The sequence below is a fragment of the Phascolarctos cinereus genome, unplaced genomic scaffold, assembly GCF_003287225.1.
Source record: "Phascolarctos cinereus isolate Bilbo 61053 unplaced genomic scaffold, phaCin_HiC Scaffold_2;HRSCAF=192, whole genome shotgun sequence".
Lineage (NCBI taxonomy): Eukaryota > Metazoa > Chordata > Mammalia > Diprotodontia > Phascolarctidae > Phascolarctos > Phascolarctos cinereus.
In genome coordinates, this window is record NW_027555625.1 from 334,146,309 (window position 1) to 334,169,342 (window position 23,034).

The 23,034-nt window shown below is 38.8% G+C and overlaps 1 protein-coding gene across 1 annotated transcript in view; it reads left to right on the top strand.

Moving 5' to 3' along the window:
• The window catches only part of SPINK5 (serine peptidase inhibitor Kazal type 5), a 73,676-nt gene that overhangs the window by 43,315 nt on the left and 7,327 nt on the right, over positions 1–23,034 (top strand). The window contains exons 17-26 of the mRNA XM_020998872.2: positions 3,785–3,912; positions 4,332–4,398; positions 7,672–7,799; positions 11,418–11,493; positions 11,902–12,029; positions 12,513–12,582; positions 13,666–13,793; positions 15,993–16,047; positions 18,988–19,115; positions 20,717–20,792. Of these exons, the coding sequence (XP_020854531.2) occupies positions 3,785–3,912; positions 4,332–4,398; positions 7,672–7,799; positions 11,418–11,493; positions 11,902–12,029; positions 12,513–12,582; positions 13,666–13,793; positions 15,993–16,047; positions 18,988–19,115; positions 20,717–20,792 (984 nt within the window). The remainder of the gene's footprint in view (positions 1–3,784; positions 3,913–4,331; positions 4,399–7,671; positions 7,800–11,417; positions 11,494–11,901; positions 12,030–12,512; positions 12,583–13,665; positions 13,794–15,992; positions 16,048–18,987; positions 19,116–20,716; positions 20,793–23,034) is intronic.

A 23,034-nucleotide genomic window follows, 5' to 3' on the forward strand; every position in this document is an offset into this window, starting at 1 on the left:
TACTTTCACATCTTACCTTTCTTTTAATACCTGCTAAGGTCTTTGGGGACCCTCCCATAAGGAACAGCTACCAGTCATACATAGGTAGCCTCCTCTACCAACTGCATATCATTTCTGCTACTGAAAGCTTTTGATGCCCATGGATCTTAGAAAGGGCAAGTCTTGCTCTTGTAAATGAAAGAAAGTTTAATATAGTAGAACACTGGATGGGGAGTCAGAATGCTAGGTTCATATCTTAGCTCTGCTACTTACTTAACTATGTGAACTCGACCAAGTTTTTTTTCTTTTCTGTCAGCCTCAGTTTCTTCATCTGTAAAAAGAGGGAGTTTGGTTAGGTAATATTTGCATTCTTTTCTGGCTCTAAAGCCTATTAAGTAGATCTTTCAAATACACATGTATATAAACTTTTTGTCTACTTTGTTAAAGTAATATGGTTTTAGCTTTGTTATTCATTAGTTCATAGGATTTAGAACTTGAAAGGATTTTAAATGTTATGTTTTATTTCTATTATTTTACTCATGTGGAATCTAAATCAGAGAGGCTGTAGTTTTTCTAAAGGTCAGTCAGGTAGTGAGAAGCAGAAATAGGAACTGAACCCAAACCTTCCAATTTAAAATCTAATGCCTTTCCAGGTCATGTTAAACACAGTACATGTAACATCGAGAGCCCTGGACTGAAAGTCGGGAGATCTGGAAAGAAATTTCAACTCTATTCCTCTTTAGTAATGAAATTTTGAAAAATCCTTTCCTCTGTCTTATCCTCAATTTCTTACAGTAAACAATGGGGATAATCTTACCTTTCCTTATGTGCAGGAGTTTTGTGATGATAAAATGAAATTAAGTATGTGAAAGTAATTTATAACTACAAAGCTTTAAATGATTGCAAATGATGACAACTAGGACAAAAACAGTAATTATCTCTACTACTAATAATGACTTTAATACCTCAAAAGACCTATAACTTTGTCAGTGCTGCTATTCCTTTCACAAATACAAATCACAGCCCTTCCCACCTTAGTAAAGTTTTCATGTGTTTTTGTAACTCAAAAAACTTTCTCCTCCTGGTGGCCAACTCATGGTGATGAGCATTATAGCATCTAGCTATGTTGGTCCTTAGACAACATTCTGTGGGGTCTGTATTTAAGCCTTCCCACCTTGGGAGGATCTGTTAGAGTTCGTATTCTTTTGGCATAGCCTTTGATAACCTGTTGACCCATCCATCTTAACACTTGACATTCACTGGAGAAGGACGTCAGGACTTCGTGGATGGAATGATTATAAATTACTGCTGATAAATCCAGGGAAGCTCTTTATAGTGCTGGAGATGGGATTCTTAGCCATTTAATAGGCTAATCAAATATTTGTATTTTTCTGTGTCAATTTTCTCAAACAAAATTATTTTACCCACCTTGTGATCTATTGTATGAACCATAGCAACCCCAAAGTTCTCTGTCCCATAGCTGATGATAACAAGGAACACTCACAGAGAGCTTTACATTCCCATAATACTTTATATCCATTATCTCATTGGATTGTCTCAGCTCTGGTGGGGAGTTGTGTCCTGGAAAGGTGGCAAAGCAGAATACGAATGGTTATTATCTGTATTCTGTACAAAAGGAAACCAAGGTCCAGAGGGTTCATGTGGCTTGCCTGTGGATGATAGCATTATGTACTTAGAATTGGAAAGATGTCATCTACTCAAATCTTCTCACTGCACAAATGAAACAAGGCTTAGAGGTTTTGGCCAAGATCTCATGGGTAGGATGTGGCAGAGCCCAGGCAACCCAGTTGGAGAACTTCCTAGGACTTACTGGAGAGAATTGCTCAGGGCTCATCAGTGTTGGAGAATCAGTTTGAATCTCAGGGATACTAGGTAATTCTAAAGTGTATTGTATTTGGATAATTTGCCCTAGGGTTACTTACTGCTGTTGAAGGATTGCTTAGCTAGAGGCAGAAAATTGCTTTGCTCAGGGTAAAAACAAACAAAAACACTTAAATTTTAGTGGGGTGGAGACGCACTCCACAGCTCAAGACTCTCAGAAATAAAGCATTGTTCCTGATTTGTTGGTGAGAAAGAACTGTCTGGCGTTTGCTAAGTAAAGCATATCTTTTGAGTTCTGGAGGCAGAAGATTGGGTTCACAGAAGGCAGAGAATTACTTGAGGCAGGAAGGTAATTTAGTAAATAGTTTTGTGTCCCTTTGTGTCTTAGTTTCCTCATCTGTAAAGTGGGAATAACAGTAGAACTTACCTCCCAGGATTATGGTGATACTTACAATATTGTAGAGTTATTATAAGGAAAAAATGTGAAAATACTTACAAAGCACTTTGTAAATAAGCATTTATATAGCACCTACTATATGCCAGGTACTGTAGTAAGGGCTTTTCATAAATATTATCACATTTAATCCTCACAACGAACCTGCAAGGTAGGTTCTATTATTATCCCCATTTTTCAGTTGAGGAAACTGAGCCAAATAGAGGTTAACTAACTGTAAACCTTAAGTGTTATATAAATGCCAGTTATTATTCTTACTCTCAGTTGACTGGAAAACTTGAAATTAGGATCCTAGCTCTTGAGATGGAAGGGACTTCATTATACATCTAGTAAAATGGTGTCAAACTCAAATAGAAATAGATCCTTGCCACTGCATATTGACTTTAGAAAACCACAAATAAACATTTTCTATGGTTATTATATGCATATTATATTTAATTTAATTATATGCATATTCTGTGTTTATTATTTATTATAAAATAACATTTTCTGTTTTATTTTATTAAGTATTTCCCAACTTTAGTTTAATCTCATTCTGGTTACACTCAGGAGTTTTGCTTGTTGCCCCCTGGCCTGGAGTTTGACATCTCTGATCTAGTCTAAGCCCCTCACCCAGGAAAGTGACTTGCCTAAAGTTACATAGACAGCCTGTGGCTGAGGCAGAATTTGAACTCAGCTCTTCTGACTCCAGAATTATTGAGTTTTCTTTTGTTTTTCACTATAACCATAGCAGTCCACCTGGGTCAGAGGGTTATTTTGCGTTTTCTGAAAAATTGTTGAGAGTGACAAAAGGTGGGTAACGACAATGACCCAGAGTTCAATTGGGACAGAAAATTTCATTCCAGTTCAGGGTAAGGGGTGGGACAAGGTGGGGAAGTGCTCTGAGTTCACAGGGGATAGGGAATTGCAGAGGATAGAACTTCTAAGACTTTCCAGTATGTATAATGAAATATATTCAAGCTTCACCGGTCTCATTCTGGGAAGACAGTTGATTGTAACTTTCTTGGAGCAAAGAATTACTCAAGGTTTGGTGAGGGTGATCTTGGCTCAGGGTTAACTGGGAAAGGAGAACTTCTCAGGTCACACTGAGGGGTACCAAATTGTTGGGGAGTTCATTGAGGTTAGAGTGTTCTGGGTGAGGTAGGGAATGCCTGGAGTTTGTGGGGGGAAGAAAATTATTGGGGGATTGTAGAGAGCAGAGCCCAGCCTTGCTTTGTGCCTAATGTGTCTAATAGACCAAGCCCTCAGCTATCTGTAATCCACAACCATAGATCCAATGTGCTGAGATACTTTGCCTAACAAGTCAAAAAATAACTGAGGATCCATGGTTCCCTGGGAGACTCACTAGCCTCCATGGCCATTCTAGATTCTTCTAGTCCTTTCCTGGACCATGCCTAGTAGGCTATAAATAAGATAGGCCCTGAGGCAGGGACTTAAGAATAGCTTGGTTATGAATAGTATCTATAATACAATACTGAGCCCTGTCTTACTTCTCTCACTCATGGCCAGGAGCTATGCAGTGAATACAGAAACTATGTGAGGGATGGCCACCTTGCTTGCACCGGAGAGAATGACCCCATCCTGGGCCTGGATGGCAAGATGCATGGCAACACATGCTCCATGTGTGAAGCCTTCTTGTGAGTATAAGAGTCAAGAGATGTCTGCAGAAGAGCTTGTGGAGATTGGGGAATGGAGGTTGGGAGGAGGCAGGTTCTGGGGGAGGGCAAGTCTGAATTATTTGTTCTTTTTCCTTGGTACCTTTGCCAAGGGTGGTCGTTGTCTGTGGTTGAAAGAAATAAGGGCTGGGATACTCAATGGATGAGGCTCTCAGAGCTCTCAAGATAGAGCCTCACTCTTGGATATTTCTTCCTGAATACACAATAGATGCTTGTTTGCTTACTGTGAATGTTCACTTAGGCAAAATCTAGCAAAGCCCAGGCCTGTGGACCAGGGCCCTTTATTCTTTGCCTTCAATGTCAACATATCATTGAAAGATTAGGCCTCTTCTCTGATAGCATCCTATACTTGAAATGATTCCTATTTCTCTCTCTTAAAGCCAACAAGAATCCAGAGAGAAGGTTGCTGCAGCATCCAGAACAATCGTGAAGAGAGAAGTTTCAAAGGTAGTTATCCAGGCAATGTTAAGCTGGAAATAACAGGCCAAGACTTTGGGTTTTTCTGCCATGATGAAACTTTATGGAAGTATAGAGATAGAGAATATAAAACATCAGAATTTAGAACAGAGAACATGAGGTCTTATTAGATTAGAAGGATCATAGACTTGGAGTCCATCAAGTCAAATTCCCTCACATTACAAATGAAGAAACTGAGCCTCAGGGCAGTTAAATGACAAAGTCACATAGATACTATTGGATGTAGGATTTGTAGAATTATAGAACAAGAGCCAGAAGGGCCTCAGGAGTTATCAAATTGAATACTCTCCTTTTACAAATGAGGAAAATGAGGTCCAAGGAAGTTGAGTGACATGTCCAAGGTTATACAGGCAGTAAGAATCACAGGTAGGATTTGCATCCAGATCCTCTGACTCCAGAGTTAGCATTCTTCCCTTTTTAGCATGTTTCTTGAGCTGTAAGGGAGCTTGAAACCAAATATCAGAGCCAAAAGTGAACTTAGACCTATGGATATGGACCACTGGAGATGGAAGAATATAGTCTAAGCTGGAAGGGATGTGAGTACACAGAATACTGAAACAGAAAACATTGAAAAGATTAGTTGGAGTGAAAGAAAGAATGAATGAACAAGAAAAATTATTAAACACTGATTTTATGAAAGCACCGTGCTAAGTTGTGGAGGTATAAATTGAAGAGAAGCTCTCAAGGGGCTTGTGTTCAAATTGGGAATGATAATATATATAGCACAGTACAGCTATAGGGGAGGTGGAAAGACCCCAGGGAGTCCTAAAGATGCATATAGGGGACTGATAAGAAAGCCCACTGTCCTTAGTATATATCATGGTGCTTGCCCCATAGGAATATCCCACAAACACTGGGAAGGAGGGGAAGGGTCTAAAGGTCAGAATGGAGAGTTCTTGGGTCACTCAGGTAGGAAAGGAATGGAGGCCAAGAGAGTAAAAGATTAAGGTAAGAAAATTGGGAGGGAGCAGACTAGATAGTCCCTTGGGATCCTTCAAGTTCTAGATCTATCCTTCTTGTATCTGCCTTAGGACATAATCAGCTGCTAATGCTATATGTGTAAATGTAAGACAGTAGAAAGAGTGCTGTATTTTTAGTCAGAGGTTGTAGCTTCAAAACCCCCTATTTTGCCTCCTAATATCTTTCTGACCTTGGCCCAATCACTCACCTTCTATTGGTCTTTGAGTTCTAAATTATAAAATGGACCAGAATGGCTTCTAAGGTCCATTAAGTTCCATGTGACATCCTAGGGAGCAAAGATTATTGTTAACTTGAGTTGAGGGTGGATCAAGGAAGTCGTTAGAATAAGTGTCCATTCTACCTCTGTAACATTATTCCCACTGTCAGCAACCTCATACCAATTTTTGTTGGTACCTTCTAGGACTATTGCAACAGTCTCCCAACAGGACTTCCTGCCTCCATTCTCTCTGCATTCAATTTCATTTTCCTTGCAGTATTAGACACATGCCTTTATGCAAAGATCTGATTAAAAAGTAACTATTGTTCCCTATTGCCTACCAAGTTAATATCAACCAGTCATTCAAGAACTACCACAATTAAGCACCACCACCCAACCATTCCAGCTTTATCTCTATTTACTTCCTTTCCCTCAGTCAGGCCAAAAGACTTCTTACTTCTCCCTGAACAAACTAGGTACTCTCTTCTCTCTACGTCTGTGGTCATTCCTTTCCCTTTTCCTGATATTCTTTTTTTTCTCAAGTCTTAGCCATTGAAATCATTCGCATAATTTGGAGTCCATCTGAAGTGTCACCTCCAAAACAGTGACATGTCCCCAGTCAGTGATAATATTACTCCCTTGGACTTCACATAGCATTTTGCTTGAACCTGTCTAAATCAAATACCATGTAATCTTACGGATTAAATGTTTCTTGGTGTCTTATGCCTCTATTAGATTATCTATTCCCAGAGGGAATATATTATCTCAACTTTTCACCTTTCTAAGTGCATTGTAAGGTGTGGAAGATGTGCAGGGTACTGAATGAATAACTATTGTATCAAATTGAGTTCAGTCAGATAAAGATGAATCATGTGAGACAAGACTGAAAAAAGAAGGCTCTGAGGGGGCTTTGAATTTCAAGCTGAGGAGTCTGGCCTTTATCCTCTAGGCAACAGAAGACTTTGTAGGTTTCTGAGAGCAGGAAGAGATGATGTAAGAGCAGCCCTCAGATTATTCCTGTAGACAAAACAGCCTGGTAAGAGAAAATTCTATTGAAACTCAATTCCAGGGAGAATTTCTAGAGGGCAACAGATATCGAAAGAGACAGAGACTAAAAGGGAGCCTAAAGCTGTTTAAAAACATTTTATAAGGACAACTTTTGCCCTTATATCACCTTTACTTCTGAATATAGTTCTCATCCCTCCCTCTCCAGAGAGCAAAAGGGGGAGGAAACAAAGCAATTTAAGAAAATGAACTAATGTATCAACTGAGTATATACATTTCCTTATCTCTTCTTTCAGGTCAAGTGTGGTCTTTATGATTACCCAATGTCAAGTTTCAGGCTGTTATTGTTCTTTCCCTTTATGTTTTGCAGTCAGTAGAGGATCTAAAACTCTTAACCTGTCTTATGAGAAACCCCTCCTCTTTTTTACTTGTAAATGGAGGGAAGGGCTGCCAACTTTTATACCATAGGTCTAGATACTCAGATACCAAACTTCCATACACAGACACACACACCCTAAAAAAACAACAGGCAAAAAACCTTGAGGTTATGAGACAGTCTTTAGATCATAATTACTATAAAAAGAACTCAGTATCTATTTAATTACAGTCACTGATCAATCACAGACAATTCCCTCCAGTGGCTGTATAGAATCACTGGGATTCACTAAATGAGTTAAAGGTTGGACATTTCAGAGCAACCCCACAGCTACGAAGTGTTTGAAAGCTTATTAGACCTGAGAATGGGGGTGGTGGTGGTGAGCTGTAGTCCAGGTTCTTCCACCAAGCACTTCTATGGCCCTGGGCAGGTCACTTTTATTCTGACAGGTCTCAGGGTCTTCCTTTGGAAAACTAGGAGGTTGGACTAGACTCTCCTTAGAGTTCTTATTATAGTGAATGACTTACCTCCCTTCTAGCTCTGACATTCTATGTTTTCTGTCCTAAGGTCCACTTAAGTGCGGCATTCTGAAGTCCGTTCAGAGACTCCATGTTTGTGATCTCAGTTTTAAAGTTCTAGGAATCTCTGAAATACCAAGGCCACCATAATTCTCTTTTCTTTGTAGGATGCATGTGATGAATTTCGGAGTCTTGCAAATAATGGAAACCTTTTCTGTACCAGAGAAAATGATCCTGTCCGGGGCCCAGATGGAAAAACACATGGCAACAAGTGTGCTATGTGTAAAGCTTTGTTGTGAGTAGACACAGTGAGGAGCTTGAGATACTGGTGTTATACATGGGACTCTCTGTTCTCCTAGCCAAAGCTCAGATGCTCAGTGATTCCCATCACTTTCTGTGCCACTTCTCCCCTATCAGTAAACTACCCTAGTGATCTTCAGGGAAATACAAAATAATAGAAAAAAATACAAATACATACATATATATATATGTGTGTGTATATATGTCTGAACTGGGGATTTCTTGGGTGTATGGCCCTCTCCATATGGAAACTCCTTCTACCAATGTTGATTGGCAGTTCATATGCAACACATGGTCAAAAAAAAGTTACCTGGGTGGCACTGAGATGTTAAATGAATTGCCCATGGCCACACAACCAGTATGTGTCAGAGGTAGAACTTGAATTCCAGGCTTCCTGACTCCAAAGCCAGATCTCTGTCCTTCCTGCCATGTTGAATCTTAGAAATAACAATAAAAGTATGGATTTTATAATACCCTGGTAACGCAATGGGTTGTAGTGGGAAAGAGCACTGAATTTGGAGCAAAAGGACATGAATTTGATTTCAGTTATCTGAGCCAAGCATCCTAACTCTGTAGGTCTCATTTTCCTCATTTATAAAATGAATTAGTCAGTCAAAGAACATTTATTAAATGCTTCCTATGTGTCAGGCACTGTGCTAAGCCCTGGGAATACAAATATCAACAAAGGCAAAAAGCAGCCCTTGACTTCAAGGAGTGTACATTCTAAAAGAAGAGACAACATATCAACAAAGTACATAAAAAACATATTCAGACAAAAATAGTATGAAAGAGGAATGTGAATGCATCAGCAGCTGGGGGGACTGGCTCCTGCAGAAGATGGAATTTGAACTGAGTCTAGAAGGAAACCAGGTAAACTAAGAGGTAGAGGAGGTAAAGGAGGAAGCATAGGGAAAGGCCAGTACAACAGCATGCAACCTCACAGACATTCAACCATACACTCCATCTCCAGTCAGTGTAGTTGGAACCTAGAGTATTGGAGGGGAGTGAGGTGGGAGAGAACTGGAACACTAGAAAGGGACATTTAAAATGATTATTCTCTAAGGTCTTGTGGCTCTTAAACCTGAGATAAGGTAGGAAGTAAAGGTATTATCCACATTTTACAGATAAGGAAACTGAGTATCCATGAGTAGAAATTACCCAGATCTTTCCTTTACTCAATGCTCCACCAATTCATAGAGTGACCACTAATCCTAATGTAGCCCACAAAACATAAATACAGTGATTATAAAGTTGATTTGTTGTCTTTTGTTCTCAAAGAGGACCAAAATGACATCAATATGTTAGAGTCAAGTTATAATGCATCTGACTATGGCTGATCAGGCCAATATGGGCTCAAGAATGCTCTACCACAGGTTAGGCACAAATAGTCCATGTGAACATTTGGGGTGGATTCTCTAAATTTGTGCATCTCAGTTTTCTTTTGTGCTATTTCAATTCTACTTTGCTTGTAGAGCACAGTCCCTTCTCTGATGAGGAGCACTAAGCCACTGTGTTTTTTTTAGTCTTTTTAAAAAATTATTTAAGGTGTTTTAAAATATACGTATATATATATGTATATGTATATATATATGTATGTAATATATATATATATATATATATATATATATATATATATATATATATATATATATATAGTTTTCAACATACACGTTCATAAAATTTTAGTTCCAAATTTTCTCCCCATCTCTCCTCTCCCCTCACCCCAACATGGCATGTAAATTGATATAGGCTCAACATATACATTCATATTAAACCTATTTTCACATTAGTGAAGTTGTAAAGAAGAATTAGAATTCGTGGAAGAAACCACAAGAAAGAAGAAATGAAAAAAGAGAGAGAGAAAGAGCAAATAATATGCTTCAATCTGCATTCACATTCTGTAGTTCTTTTTCTGGATGTGGACAGCATTTTCTGCTGTGAGTCTTTTGGAGTTGTCTTAGATCCTTGCATTGCTAAGGAGAGATAAGCCTATCAAAGTTAATCATTGCACAGTGAGGCTGTTACTGTATACAGTGTTCTCCTGGTTCTGCTCATTTCACTCAGCGTCAGTTCACATAACTCTTTCCAGGTTTTTCTTTTTCTTATCTTTTCCTTTCCTTTCCTTTCCTTTCCTTTCCTTTCCTTTCCTTTCCTTTCCTTTCCTTTCCTTTCCTTTCCTTTCCTTTCCTTTTTCCTTCCTTTCCTTTCCTTTCCTTTCCTTTCCTTTCCTTTCCTTTCCTTTCCTTTCCTTTCCTTTCCTTTCCTTTCCTTTCCTTTCCTTTCCTTTCCTTTCCTTTCCTTTCCTTTCCTTTCCTTTCCTTTCCTTTCCTTTCCTTTCCTTTTTTGTTTTTAGTGAGGCATTTGGGGGTAAGTGACTTGCCCAGAGTCACACAGCTGGGAAGTATTATGTGTCTGAGGCCGAATTTGAACTCAGATTCTTCTGACTCCAGGGTCAGTGTGCTATCCACTGTGCCACCTAGCTGCCCACTTTCCAGGTTTTTCTGAAGCCTACCTGCTCATCATTTCTTATAGCACAATAGTATTCCATTACATTCACATATCATAACTTGTTCAGCCATTTCCCAACTAATAAGCATCCCCTCATTTACTAATTATTTGCCAACACAAAAAGATCTGCTATAAATATTTTTGTACATGTGGGTCCTTTCCCCATTTTTATGATCTCTTTGGGATACAGACCTAGAAATGGTATTGCTGGGTCAAAGGATATGTACAGTTTTATAGCCCTTTGGGAATAGTTCCAAATTGTTCTTCAGAATGGTTGGATCAGTTCAAAACTCCACCTATAATGCTTTGTGGGTCCTTTCCCCATTTTTATGATCTCTTTGGGATACAGACCTAGAAATGGTATTGCTGGGTCAAAGGATATGTACAGTTTTATAGCCCTTTGGGAATAGTTCCAAATTGTTCTTCAGAATGGTTGGATCAGTTCAAAACTCCACCTATAGTGCTTTAGTGTTCCAATTTTCCCACATCTTCTGCAGCATTTACCATTTTTCTGTTTTGTCATGTTGGCCAATTTGACAGATGCAATGTGTTACCTTGAAGTCATTTTGATGTGCATTTCTCTCATCAATAGTGATTTAGAGTATTTTTTCATATAACTAGAGATAGCTTTAATTTCTTCATCTGAAAACATCCTGTTCATATCCTTTGACCATTTATCAATCGGGGAATGATTTGTATTCTTATAAATTTGACTCAGTTCTCTATATATTTTAGAAATGAAGCCTGTATCAGAGACACTGGTTACAAAAATTCTTTCCCAGTTTTCTGCTTACCTGCTAATCTTGGTTGCATTGGCTTTGCTTGTGCAAAAAACTTTTCAATTTCCTGTAATCAGTATTGTCCATTTTTCATTTCATAATGTTCTCTATCTCTTGTTTGGTCATGATTGGTATGGCCAATTACAAATTCTTAAGAGAAACCTTGAGAGTACCCTTGTATTACTTCTTCTGACCACCATGTGAGTATTTGCCCTATGTGAGTTCTCCATAAAATATAAAGTTACCCCCTAGACATGTGTGTCAACTTGGAGATTCCAATATACATTTCACGTTTTATAATCTCTCTCCCACTTTGTACTTTCCAGCCAGAAAGAACATGAAGAGAAAAAGAAAAAGGAGGATGAAGGCAGAAAGAAGAAAGAAGATGAAGATCAGAGAAAGGTAAGAGGCATTTTTGAGCAAAGTGAATTCAGCTTTTTGCATTCAATTGGCCTAGCTGTATGAAAATATAGTTCAGTTCAGAGCCTGCTGAGCAAGAGTGTATGAAGCCTGGATTCACTCACTCATATGGTCATAAGGTTAAAAGCTGGAAACCATCTTAGTGGTCATTTAAATCATATTATACAGAGCACACAATCTAATTCTTAAAATTTAAAGATTATTAGCTCTGTTTTACAGAAGAGGAAATTGAAGCTTAAATGTCACCAAGGGTTACCTAGGGCACCTCACACACTTCCCTCATCAGCAACTTTGATAATCATTCCTAACCACTGAGTTTAGCAAACTTATTAAAAACACAGTCAGTCAACTACTGTAGCAGACTTAGTCTCTCTCTGCTCACTATTTCAGGACCCATGTGCTGAGTTTCGGAAAGAATGGAAAAAGGGTAGTCTCAGTTGTACCCGTGAGAGTGACCCTGTACGTGATGCTAGTGGCAAATCCTATAATAACAAGTGTGCAATGTGTAAGGAAATCCTGTGAGTATCTGAACACTTCTGTAGCAGGGAATTGTTGAGGGGAGAAGGGGGCTGGGGGGACTTCTCTGGGCTCTGGTAGGCCATCCTTCCTGAAATTTACAGGCTTGGTAAGTAAAGGGAATGATATTGGTTCATTCCAAGCAAATGCTTCCTAACTATCAGAGCTCTCCCCAACTGAAATAGGCTGCTTATTGACGTTGTGATTTCCCTTCCCAACACATAAAGCCATCTGATGATGGGACAGGATGACTCACAGATTAATAAGCTCCTTGTTACAGGACTTAGATATTCCAGTGGAAGCTGAATAAGTCATCATCAGGGTACCAATAGTGGGAAAGTAGGGAAGCCATGATGGGGTGGGATCCTGGATGAGATGACTTCTCAGATGTCTCCCTAGTTTTTGAGCCTTTGATGTTATGCATTCCTCGAAGATGATCTGTTTCTATTGACCAGACAGAACTTTCTCCCCTCAATATCTTCTAGGGCTAAGGAAGATGAGGAGAACAAGAGAACTACCAATTTCAAGAATAACAATAGTAGTACATATCTAAAGGTAGGTATTCTTCTGACAGTGGTAGCACTTGACTTGGCATAAACTTCCATCTACCTTGAACCATCTCAGACCTGATCAAGCATGCATGAAATAAGGCTGCCTAATAGGGGTACTTTCCTTGGAAGGCTAAGACCTGGAAAAGAGATAAAAATATACAGAAGCCACATTAAAAACAGTGTCCTCCCACAAATTTTACTAATCAATCAGCAAATATTTATCTGTAAATCATTCATCATGTACCCAAGGAGTGGGGATGCAAAGACAAGAATCAAACCTTCTTTGCCCTCAAGAAACTTACATTCAACAAGAGGTTATAATATATGCACATCCAATTACATACAGAATATACACAAAAGAAATAAACAGTGAGAGGGAGGATGCCAGCACCTGGGATATCAGGAAAGGCTTTGTATAGAAGGCAGTGCTTTGGATATCACAGTAAGTTTAAGGAAAGAATCTGAACTGTCTATTCCCAGGAATCACACAATCACAAAATCTGACTATTTAAAGGGAGCTCATTGGTCATACAGTCAATTAGAGTTTTCCTTCATGAAAGAAATCTCTTTGTGACCTTGGGCCATCAGTTACTTCAACTGTAAAATGTGATGGTTGGCCTGGAAATCTTCTAAGGTATCTTTTAGCATTGATATGCTAAAGATCCATCCAACTCTAAATGCTATGACCCTATAAACCCCACTCAAAGGAAAGTGAGGGCACCACATCTCGGCAGTTTAAGACTAATTCTCTGCCTATTGACATGCCTGTTTTTCTTTAAATTCAAACTAAAATCCCATCTTCTACAGGAAATAGGAAGTAATTCTACTTCCTTTCTTCTCTTATTTACTTCCTATTTATCCTGTTTATATTTTGTTTGTACATATTTGTGTGCCTCCCTCTTTCCCTTACAATGTGAGCTCCTTGAGGAAAGGGATTATTTGAACCTCTTTTTGAATTACTAGTGCTTACCATCACACCTGCCACATGGTAGGCTCTTAATAAATGTTTATTGACTGACTAAATTCATCCCACATGTGAAATCCTTTCTGAGACAGCTAGGCATCTCTTATCTATCCTTCTTTACAGGCCAAGTGTGATGAATACCGTAGCCAGATGAAAGATGGGAAATTGATTTGCACACGGGAAAGTGACCCAGTGCGAGGCCCTGATGGCAAGACCCATGGCAATAAATGTGCCATGTGTAAACAAATATTGTAAGTATAGTAAAGTGGTGACTTCTTGAAAGGAGAGGGCTCAGGCTGTTCCAGGTGTTCAACTACTATTAGATTAGAGCTGGTTTACAGCAAGGGCAAATGGAGAGAATGAAACAGCTCAATTCCATTCAATTCAGTCAATATTTCTGAAGGGCCTACTACGTGTAAGGTCCTGTGTTCAGAGTGAGGATACAAGCAAAGATGGGACATAAGGCCTGCTCTCAAGGAGCCTCCAGTCAAATGGGGAAAAGGGCAAGAACCCAGATAGCTGAGAAATGAGGGAGTGAGACAAGTGCACATCAGGCCAAGTGATGAGGGCCTATGCTTTTGGAGGGCTTAGGTTGGGCACCAAAGCCACATGATACAGTAGATAAGGAGGCTGGACTTGTAGGAAGAAGACAAGTGGTAGAGTGTCAGCTCCAACTTACTAGTGATGTAACTCTTGGTGAACCACTATTTTTTTAGAACCTCAGCTTCCTCATCTGCCAAGGGGAAATGATGGTAACTATGCTACTTATTTCACAGGGTTGTTGTAAATTTTAAAACTATAGAAACAGAAATTTTTAAGAACAATAGGGTTTTGTTCCTCATGGAACAAGGCCTCAAGGCCTAATTGGGTAATAAAACACAAGCATAAATTGGGCAGCTAGGTAGCTCAATGAATAGAGTGCCTGGCCTGGAGTCAGGAAGACTCATCTTCCTGCGTTGAAATCTGGCCTCAGACACTTACTAGCTATGTGATCCCAGACAAGTCACTTAATCCTGTTTGTCTCAGTTTCCTCACTGTAAAATGATCTCAATAAGGAAATGGTAAGTCACTGCAGTATCTTTACCAAAAAAAACCCCAAATGGAGTCACAAAGAATTGGACATGAGTGAACAATAAACAACAAATATATATATATAAATAATAGTGACATAGGTCATTTGGGATGAGTGCCAATAGCCAGGTGCAAACAAAGTAATGGTAGTTTAGAGGAGGAAAATATCAGTCATACCTGGGATAAGATGGGAAAGGCTTTTTTTGAGAGGAGATCATTAGAGTAAGATCCTAAAGGATCCACTTCAATCCTATAAACCTTTGCCAAGTGCCCTCAATGTATATGGTATTGTACTAATTTCTGGGGTTACAAAAACAAAATGAGAAATAATCTCTGCACTGAGAGATATTGCATTCATTGGAGAGAAACCAAATCTATAGAGATTGGTAGATACAAAATAATTTGAGATTGGGAAGTACCAATAATAGACCAGTGTTTATTACTGGAAAATTTGGTTTCAAGAAAGGTTTTAGGCAGGAGGTGATACCAGAATTTAAATAGAAAGGACCTTAAAAATTCTACCAGGTAGTGGTGAGGAGGGAGTATATTGTAACAATCAATGATAATCCAGGAAAGGGGAAGAAACTTCAAATAGGCCAGAGAGAAGGCATGGTATGAACAAAGTCAAAGGCAGACATCCAGAGAAGGGATGGTATAAGCAAAGTCATAGACGGTGGAAAGCACACACAGTGCTCTAGGCCAGTAGCCTAGCCTGGCCCACACACAATGATCAGAGGGATATGATCGGAATTAAGGTTAGAGGGGGTGGTTGGGGCAGGTTGTAGAGTTAACTTTGTGGAGACAAGCTGGTGCCATGAAAAGAGTATAAGAGGGTTGGAAAGTGTTTTTTTATTCTGTATTAAGATGATCATTTGATTTATGTTTAGAAGATACCTTAGAGATCATGAAATTCATCCTCCTTCATTTAGTAGATGAGGAAATAAACCAATAGAGAGAAAGTACCTCCTTTAAAGTCATGTAGCTAGTAAGTAGTAGAATGGGGTTTGAATCTAGATCCTTTGATGCCAGGTCCAGTATTACAATCCTTCTGCCTTCAGATATGATGATACTATGTAAGGGTTAATGGCATTAGAAAATTAATTAAAGTACTACAAAGATTAATTTAACTCAACCATTGGGAAACTCAAGAAATATTTGATCTAGAGCTGGAAAAGACCTTAGGCCAACTTCCTCTTTTCAGAGATAAGAAAATTGAGGCCCAGAGGTGTTAAGTGACTGGCCCCAGAGGCCACAGATACTTAGAAGAAGGCCTGGGATTCAAATTTAGGTCATTTGAAGCCACAATGAGATCATTTTCTATTGTACCATACTCCTCCCTTTGCAGAAGCCAATTCTCCTTCTCTCCTTCTTTCTTACAGAGAAAAGGAAGCTCAAGAAAAGAAAAACAGTGAAGAAAAAAGCAGCAAAGAGAAGGTAAGAGGCGGCCCACTGTGATTTAATGACTCAGTGACCAACAGATGAGAGTGGCAAATATTACCTATATCTTCAGCCCATTCATTTGGACACAGGCTTCCTGTCTTAGGATTCTGTAGGACTGGCCAAGGGCTAGTATACACACACTTTGAAAACTCAAGAGATTATAGTGTCTGAAGGAAAAGGGAGATAATTCAGTAGTTTAGGCTAAAGTACTAGCTCTACCATTCACAGCATCCAGAGACAGCAATTACTGAAATTCGCTGATATCATGCATCTGGACACCTGACCTCCAGTTCTAGCATGGCTGCAATCTCGCCATAAGACTTTGGGCTAGTTACTTTCCCTTTCTTACAGAGTCAGTGCTGAAAGAAACTTCAATGATTATTTTACTTAGTAGTTTTATTTTACAGATTAAGAAAGTGAGGCCTACTCATTTCTAAAATATATAGAGAATTAAGACAAATTTATAAGAACACAAACCATTCCCCAGTTGATAAATGGTCAAAGGATATGAACAGACAGTTCTCAGATGAAGAAATTAAAGCCACCTATAGTCATATGAAAAAATGCTCTAAATCATTATTGATTAGAGAAATGCAAATCAAAACAACTCTGAGGTACCACATCACACCTATCAGATTGGCCAACATGACAAAACAGGAAAATGATAAATGTTGGAGAGTATGCGGGAAAATTGGAATGCTACTACATTGTTGGTGGAGTTGTGAAATGATCCAACCATTTTGGAGAACAATTTGGAACTATGCCCAAAGGGCTACAAAAATGTGCATACCCTTTCATCCAGCAATAGCACTTCTAGGGCTATATCCCAAAGAGATCAAACAGATAAGAAAAGGACCCACATGTACAAAAATATTCATAGCAGCTCTTTTTGTGGTGGCAAAGAATTGGAAATTGAGAGGATGCCCATCAATTGGTGAATGGCTAAGCAAGTTGTGATACATGAATGTAATGGAATGCTATTGTGCTATAAGAAATGATGAACATGCTGACTTCAGAAAAACCTGAGAAGACTTATATGGTCTGATGCTGAGTGAAGTGAACAGAAACAAGAGGACTTTGTACACAATAACAGCCATGTTATGTGATGACTAATATTCTTAAACTGAATCCCTCTCACCATTACAAGGATCTAAGAGGCCTCGGGATGGAAAATGCTGTCCATGTCCAAAGAAAGAACTATGGAAGTCAAATCGCTATCACATATTTTTACCTTCCGTTGAGTTTTGTCTCATCTTTCTGATGGTTTCTCCTACTGGTTTTAATTTTTACTTACAACTTCACTAATGTGAAAAGATGTTTAATGAGTATGTAAATGTAAAGCCTATATCAGATTGTGCACCATCTTGGGGAGGGTGGGGGGGAGGAAAAGGGAGAAAAATTTTCAACTCAAAAGCATATGAAAAAAATTAAAATTTAAATTGAAAAAAAAAGAAAGTGAGGCCTAGAGAAGGACATTGACTTATCTCCAAGATTCTGTAACTTGGTAGAAGCCTGGGTTTGAATCTTGGCTCTGTCAATGTCCTGGTTGTGTTCTTCCAATTTTGCATGATGATAGCTTAGCCTGAATGTGAACACTCTTAGCCTCATTTGACTAATAAGAAAGCTAGTCTTGTGGAGATAGCACCTGGTAAGCTATTTGGCCCTCTATAAATTTAAGCAATGAACCTAGTGATGAGTCTAAGAGACAGCATGTTATAGTGGAAGGAGTGAATGTAGAGTTTGAGACCCAGAGTTAGAATCCTGGCTTTGCTGTTTACTGACTGTATGACCTGGGGCAAGTGCCTTCATCTCTTTGGACATGAGATTCCTCTGATATAAAATGACTAGGTTGCACTAGGTGAGCCCTAAAGTCCCTTTGGTGCTCTCCTATAAGGTGATCTTAAAGAATGAAACAGCCTTTTAACTCAGGGCATGAGCGACATCTAGTGTTCAGTATGGAACAGAGCAAACCAAGGTTGGCCAGCATGTAAGGATAACAGCAGTATTAACAGCTCATGCTTCTGTATAAGCTTGAGGTTACAAAGTATTTTCCCTTCACCAATGCAGACTGGTGAAGTGCAAAATTAAGGTGGAAAAACATGTTACTTATGTTCATCTTCTTGATGCCAGCATAGGAAGAGGTGGGCTTCTCCAAGGATGCACTTCATTCTGTCAATAGAAAAGACTGAGCGAAAAGACCATTAGGTATCAAGGCGCAATGAAAAGAACACTGAATAACATGTTGGGAAAATTGGGCTCTAGTTTCAATTTTTCCATGAACTCCTCTTTGCACAAGTAATTTCCTCTAGTTGTGAGCTTCAGATTCCTCATCCATAACAGCTATATGGATAGAGGGCTGGACCTGGAGTCAGGAAGAACTGAGTTCAAATCTGGCCTCAAACACTTTCATATGTATTACCATGGCATGTCACTTAAGCTCTGTTTATCTCAGTTTCTTCATCTGTAAAATGGGGATAACAATAGTACCTATCTCCCAGGGTTGTTGTGAGGATCAAACTTGAGATAATTGTAAATCATGCTTAGCACAGTGCCTGGCACATAGTAAGTGCTCTATAAATGTTAGCTATTATTGTTATCATTGTTATTGTTATCATTGCCATTGTCACCATCATCATCATCATCATCACCATTATCATCATCATGATGGACTTGAACTGGACAATTTCCAAGGTTTCTTTTGGTTCAGAAACCCTATTTCCTAGACTCTAACGTCCTCTATTAGTGACAGACATATAGCCAGTGCTCCAAGTACTGGACTCAAATCCTAGTCAACCGTATTATTATGAACAACATACCAACTTTTAGAACTTCAGTTTCTTCCTTTGTGAAATCAAAATAGTGATACTTCTAGAGCTACATATTTGAACCACTGAAACTCAGCTTGAATGATAACATATTTTCTTATATCAACAGGACCAGTGCAGCAAATACCGCAGTCAAATGAATAATGAAAAATATGTTTGCACCAGAGAGAATGACCCCATTCAGGGTCCTGACGGCAAAACCCACTTGAATAAATGTGCCATGTGCCAAGCTGTGTTGTGAGTAATGGGGTCTGCAAATGGCTGATAGTCCCAAAGTTACTACCTTGGGGAAGTCCCTATTTCTCTGGTCCTCCTTTCCATCATCTGTAAAATGATAGGGCAAGATTAAATAGTCTTTAAGGTCCTTTCTAGTTCTGTATCAATGATTTTATGAACTTTTCTTATAATCAAACATGCTGGGTTTCCATCTGGCTACAGGGTTTTACATCCATGACTATGTATCTACAAGGCTCAAATGTTTAATGGAAGTTGAATTTAAATAAGAATTTCTAAAATGGCCATGACTTTGGAAAGGGTCTTTCCTTTTTATTGTAATTATAGTAAAACTAGGTCTAAACAAATTAATCTGGAAAAGTGAAGCTGCCATTTCACAGTAATCAATCACAAGTTTTCTGGAACTGGGTTAATTGATTGTATTATTTACATTGAATTACTTGTTAAATAAATTCTTAATTTGAAGAAGTAGAAATGAGCTTTGATAAACATGATGGGGAGCTACTGGAAACTTCAACTTATATATCTGTCAACCCATTTGACACTGTTAACCTTTCTCCTGAAAACCTGATACCTTATTTAGGTGGGATTCCCAATAGGCAGGTGGAATGCAATCTTCCACTACCCCCATCAATATCCTTCTGTTTCCACTCAGCTGTGAAAGAAAATGTCCTCAAGCAGGGAAAGGGCTGACTTTCACAGCTGAACCCTCAGTCCCCATCCATTCTTCTTCTCAGGGGTACCTCATAGCTCTGAACTGATTGGGGTAGCACCATTTATTCCACCTCCACTTCCATGTGTAAAAATGCCTCAGTTAAGAAGACAGCCTGGAGTCTCAATAGAGAAAAAAGTGGGAGCAAACAACTTAGTAGGGATAGCACCATATACTGGAAAAATTTTCTTCTCTGTGGTTCCCATAGAAACTCTGACCTCATATGATCAATTCTATGTTGACTCAGGTTTGTCAGATGTTGTTCAGTGATGAGTGGAGAGACTCCAAAGATTTGGATCTGATCAGAAATTCACTTTCACAGTTTTGGTCTAATTAAATTAAAATAAGACATTCATTCAATTTCCCTGAATTCCCTGAATAGGAAGAAGTGGTTTTGAAATCTCTACTAGCTAAGTGCAATCTCTGGCACATGATACCCAACTGGGGATGACTGTGAGTACAGGCCTAATGAGTTCAGGCTATATGTGGGGTCCAAGGGCCACCTGAGGTAAATGCAGAGAGATGCATGACTAGAAAGCTGACTAAATGTTGATTTTTTTTTGTGACAACTCATGGAGGCTGTTAACTGAAGCACAGATGACTGTATTCTGCATTGGGAGATGGAGAATCCACATGGATGAAATTGTAGGTGATGGGATCACAGATGTAGAGCCAGAAGAGACCTCAGAGGCCAGCTAGTCTGAAGCCTTCATTTTATAGATAAAGAAAACAGATATCAGAATAGCAAAATGATTTGTCTATGGTGATGAAAGTGGTAAATGTCAGAATGTGTTTTGAAGTGTTAAAAGTTCCATTTGACAGGGATTAGGATGGGAGAGAGGTTTGGCTAAAATATATACAGTACAGTGAAAGACCATCTTTTCTATTCTAGTGAGAGAGAAGCCAATGAAATGAAAAGAAGCAAAGAAGAAAACAAGTCCAACGACAATAAAGCAGATGGCAACAAGGTATTTATCATCCATTTTACCAGATTTCAAATGGACCCTTCTGACTTCAGGTCTGTGTCTGTCTTTACTGCCTGCTATTAATTACCTGGGATGCTGCCCTTTCATTATAGCCATGAATAACTCTGGTCTTGTCACTTTTTTGTGTCTTAATTAGTGGAAAGTAGTTTTTTGGTTTCAGGATTCATTGGCCACAAGAGAAGATGCCCTTGATGGGACTCTATAGACCTTAAAAAAAGGAAGTGAGCATGAGATGGGATGTTTCCTGAGCCATTCCTTCTAGCCTAGTAGTGAATGAATTAATGAATAAATTAGTAACTAAACATAAAAGCATGTATTAAAGGCTTACTCTCTGCAGAACTCTGGAGCCTGGACTTTAGGCTCCTGCAGAATAGTGTGTTATTTGTACTTCTTCAGTTTCTCCTGGAGAAGCAGGAATGAATACATTGAAGAACACAGGCTTAGTTTTGTCCAGGCTTTCATCTGCCCTTTGGCCATATATATGAATAAAGACATTGAATACCATTCCCTCTGGATAATTAAGATAAGACCAAAATGGTGTAGAGTATAATGGGCCCTGAATTTAGAGTCAGAAGTCTGAGTTTGAGTCTTAACTCTGTTACTTCCTAGGCTTATAACCTTGGGCATGTGAAATGTGTGTCAACTAGTCCTCAGCATCCTCATCTGTTAGATGAGGAGATGAGGGGGTCGACTAGCTGAGCTCTCAGATTCATTCCAATTTTATAATAGTCTAATTCACATGAAAAGAAAAATTTCCCTACCTTTTTCTCTATATCCCTTCACCTTTCTCTCCCTGAATTCTCCAGATCTGTCAAACATATCCACATTTGCATTGAGCCGACCATGTCTGTTATCATAGCTGCCAAGTCCTCTATCTCCGTTCTTGAATTTTAACAGGTGTGTAGAAAGAAAAAGCTATTGGATTGGGCCAGGCACAATAAGAGATAAACAGCTAGCTCAGACCAGAGCAGATTTTCCCATAATGTGCTTCATGACATCCTGGTGCTTGGCACAAGGTAAAAAGGGATTCTAAGAGAAATGTTGACCTACTCATTGTAATTTTATATTCTTCCTCTTCCCATCTAAAATCAATCAATCAATCAGGATTTATTTAGTACTTGGTATGTACCAGGCATTGTGCTAAGTGCTGAGGCTACAAAGATGGAAATGAAACAATTTCTACTCTCAAAGGCCCAACATTCTCTGAAATAAAATTGTGGTAAACATGCTTATTAAACACAGCAAGTTTTCTTTGTGAAAATAGACCTTAGTTCTGCTTGCCACTTATGTGACACTGTGGAAATTACTTAACTTTTCTGGACTTCAGGTTCTTCACCTATGAAATGAACAGGCTGAATTAGATAATCTTAAAGATCCCTTGAAGTTATAAATAATATGGCTTTATGATCTTCTATATCACCTATTTTCTCCACCTCTCTTTATTCTAGGACCAATTGATTCCCCAATCAATCAATACATCAAGAACATTTACTGATCACTCACTACATTCTAGGCACTGTGATAAGCATTGAGGATATGAAACAAAAGTCATTCAGTTTCTCCCTTCAAGGAGTCTACAGTCTATGTGGGGAATATAAAATGTACATATATAGGTTTATTCAAAAGAGATTCCATATAGATGCAAGATTATTTTACGGGAAAAATACAAGTAACTAGGGGTGGAAATCAGGAAAATCTTTCTGCAGAACAGTGTGCTGGAGCTGAATATGTAGGAGGATATTAAGAAGGAATTAATTCAGGACAAGAGGGTCAGACTGTGCAAAGGCAGAGAAGCAGAGATAGAGTGCTATAATATGAAGAACTGTAAGTAGGTTATTTTAGGTGGATAATAGTATATATGAAGTGCAGTAAGGTGTAGTGAGGCTGGAAAAGTAACGTGGTCAGAATGTAAACAGATTTAAATATTAAGCTGAATTTGTTTGATTTTGGTGGTAATAGGGAGCCATTGGAATATATTGAGAAAGAGAGTGACATAGTCAGACCTATGCTTGAAAATATTACTTTAGAATATGTGTGGAGGATGGACTGGAACAGATGGAATCTTGAGTAAGGGAAATTAATTAGCAGGCTATTGCAATAGTTCGTGCAAAAGGCAGTGAGAACCTGAACTGGGGTGGTAGCCATGTGAGTAGTGAGATGAAATATATAGAGATAGAAATGATGACATTTGGAAACTGATTGGCCAATGAGGAGAGGCAATGAT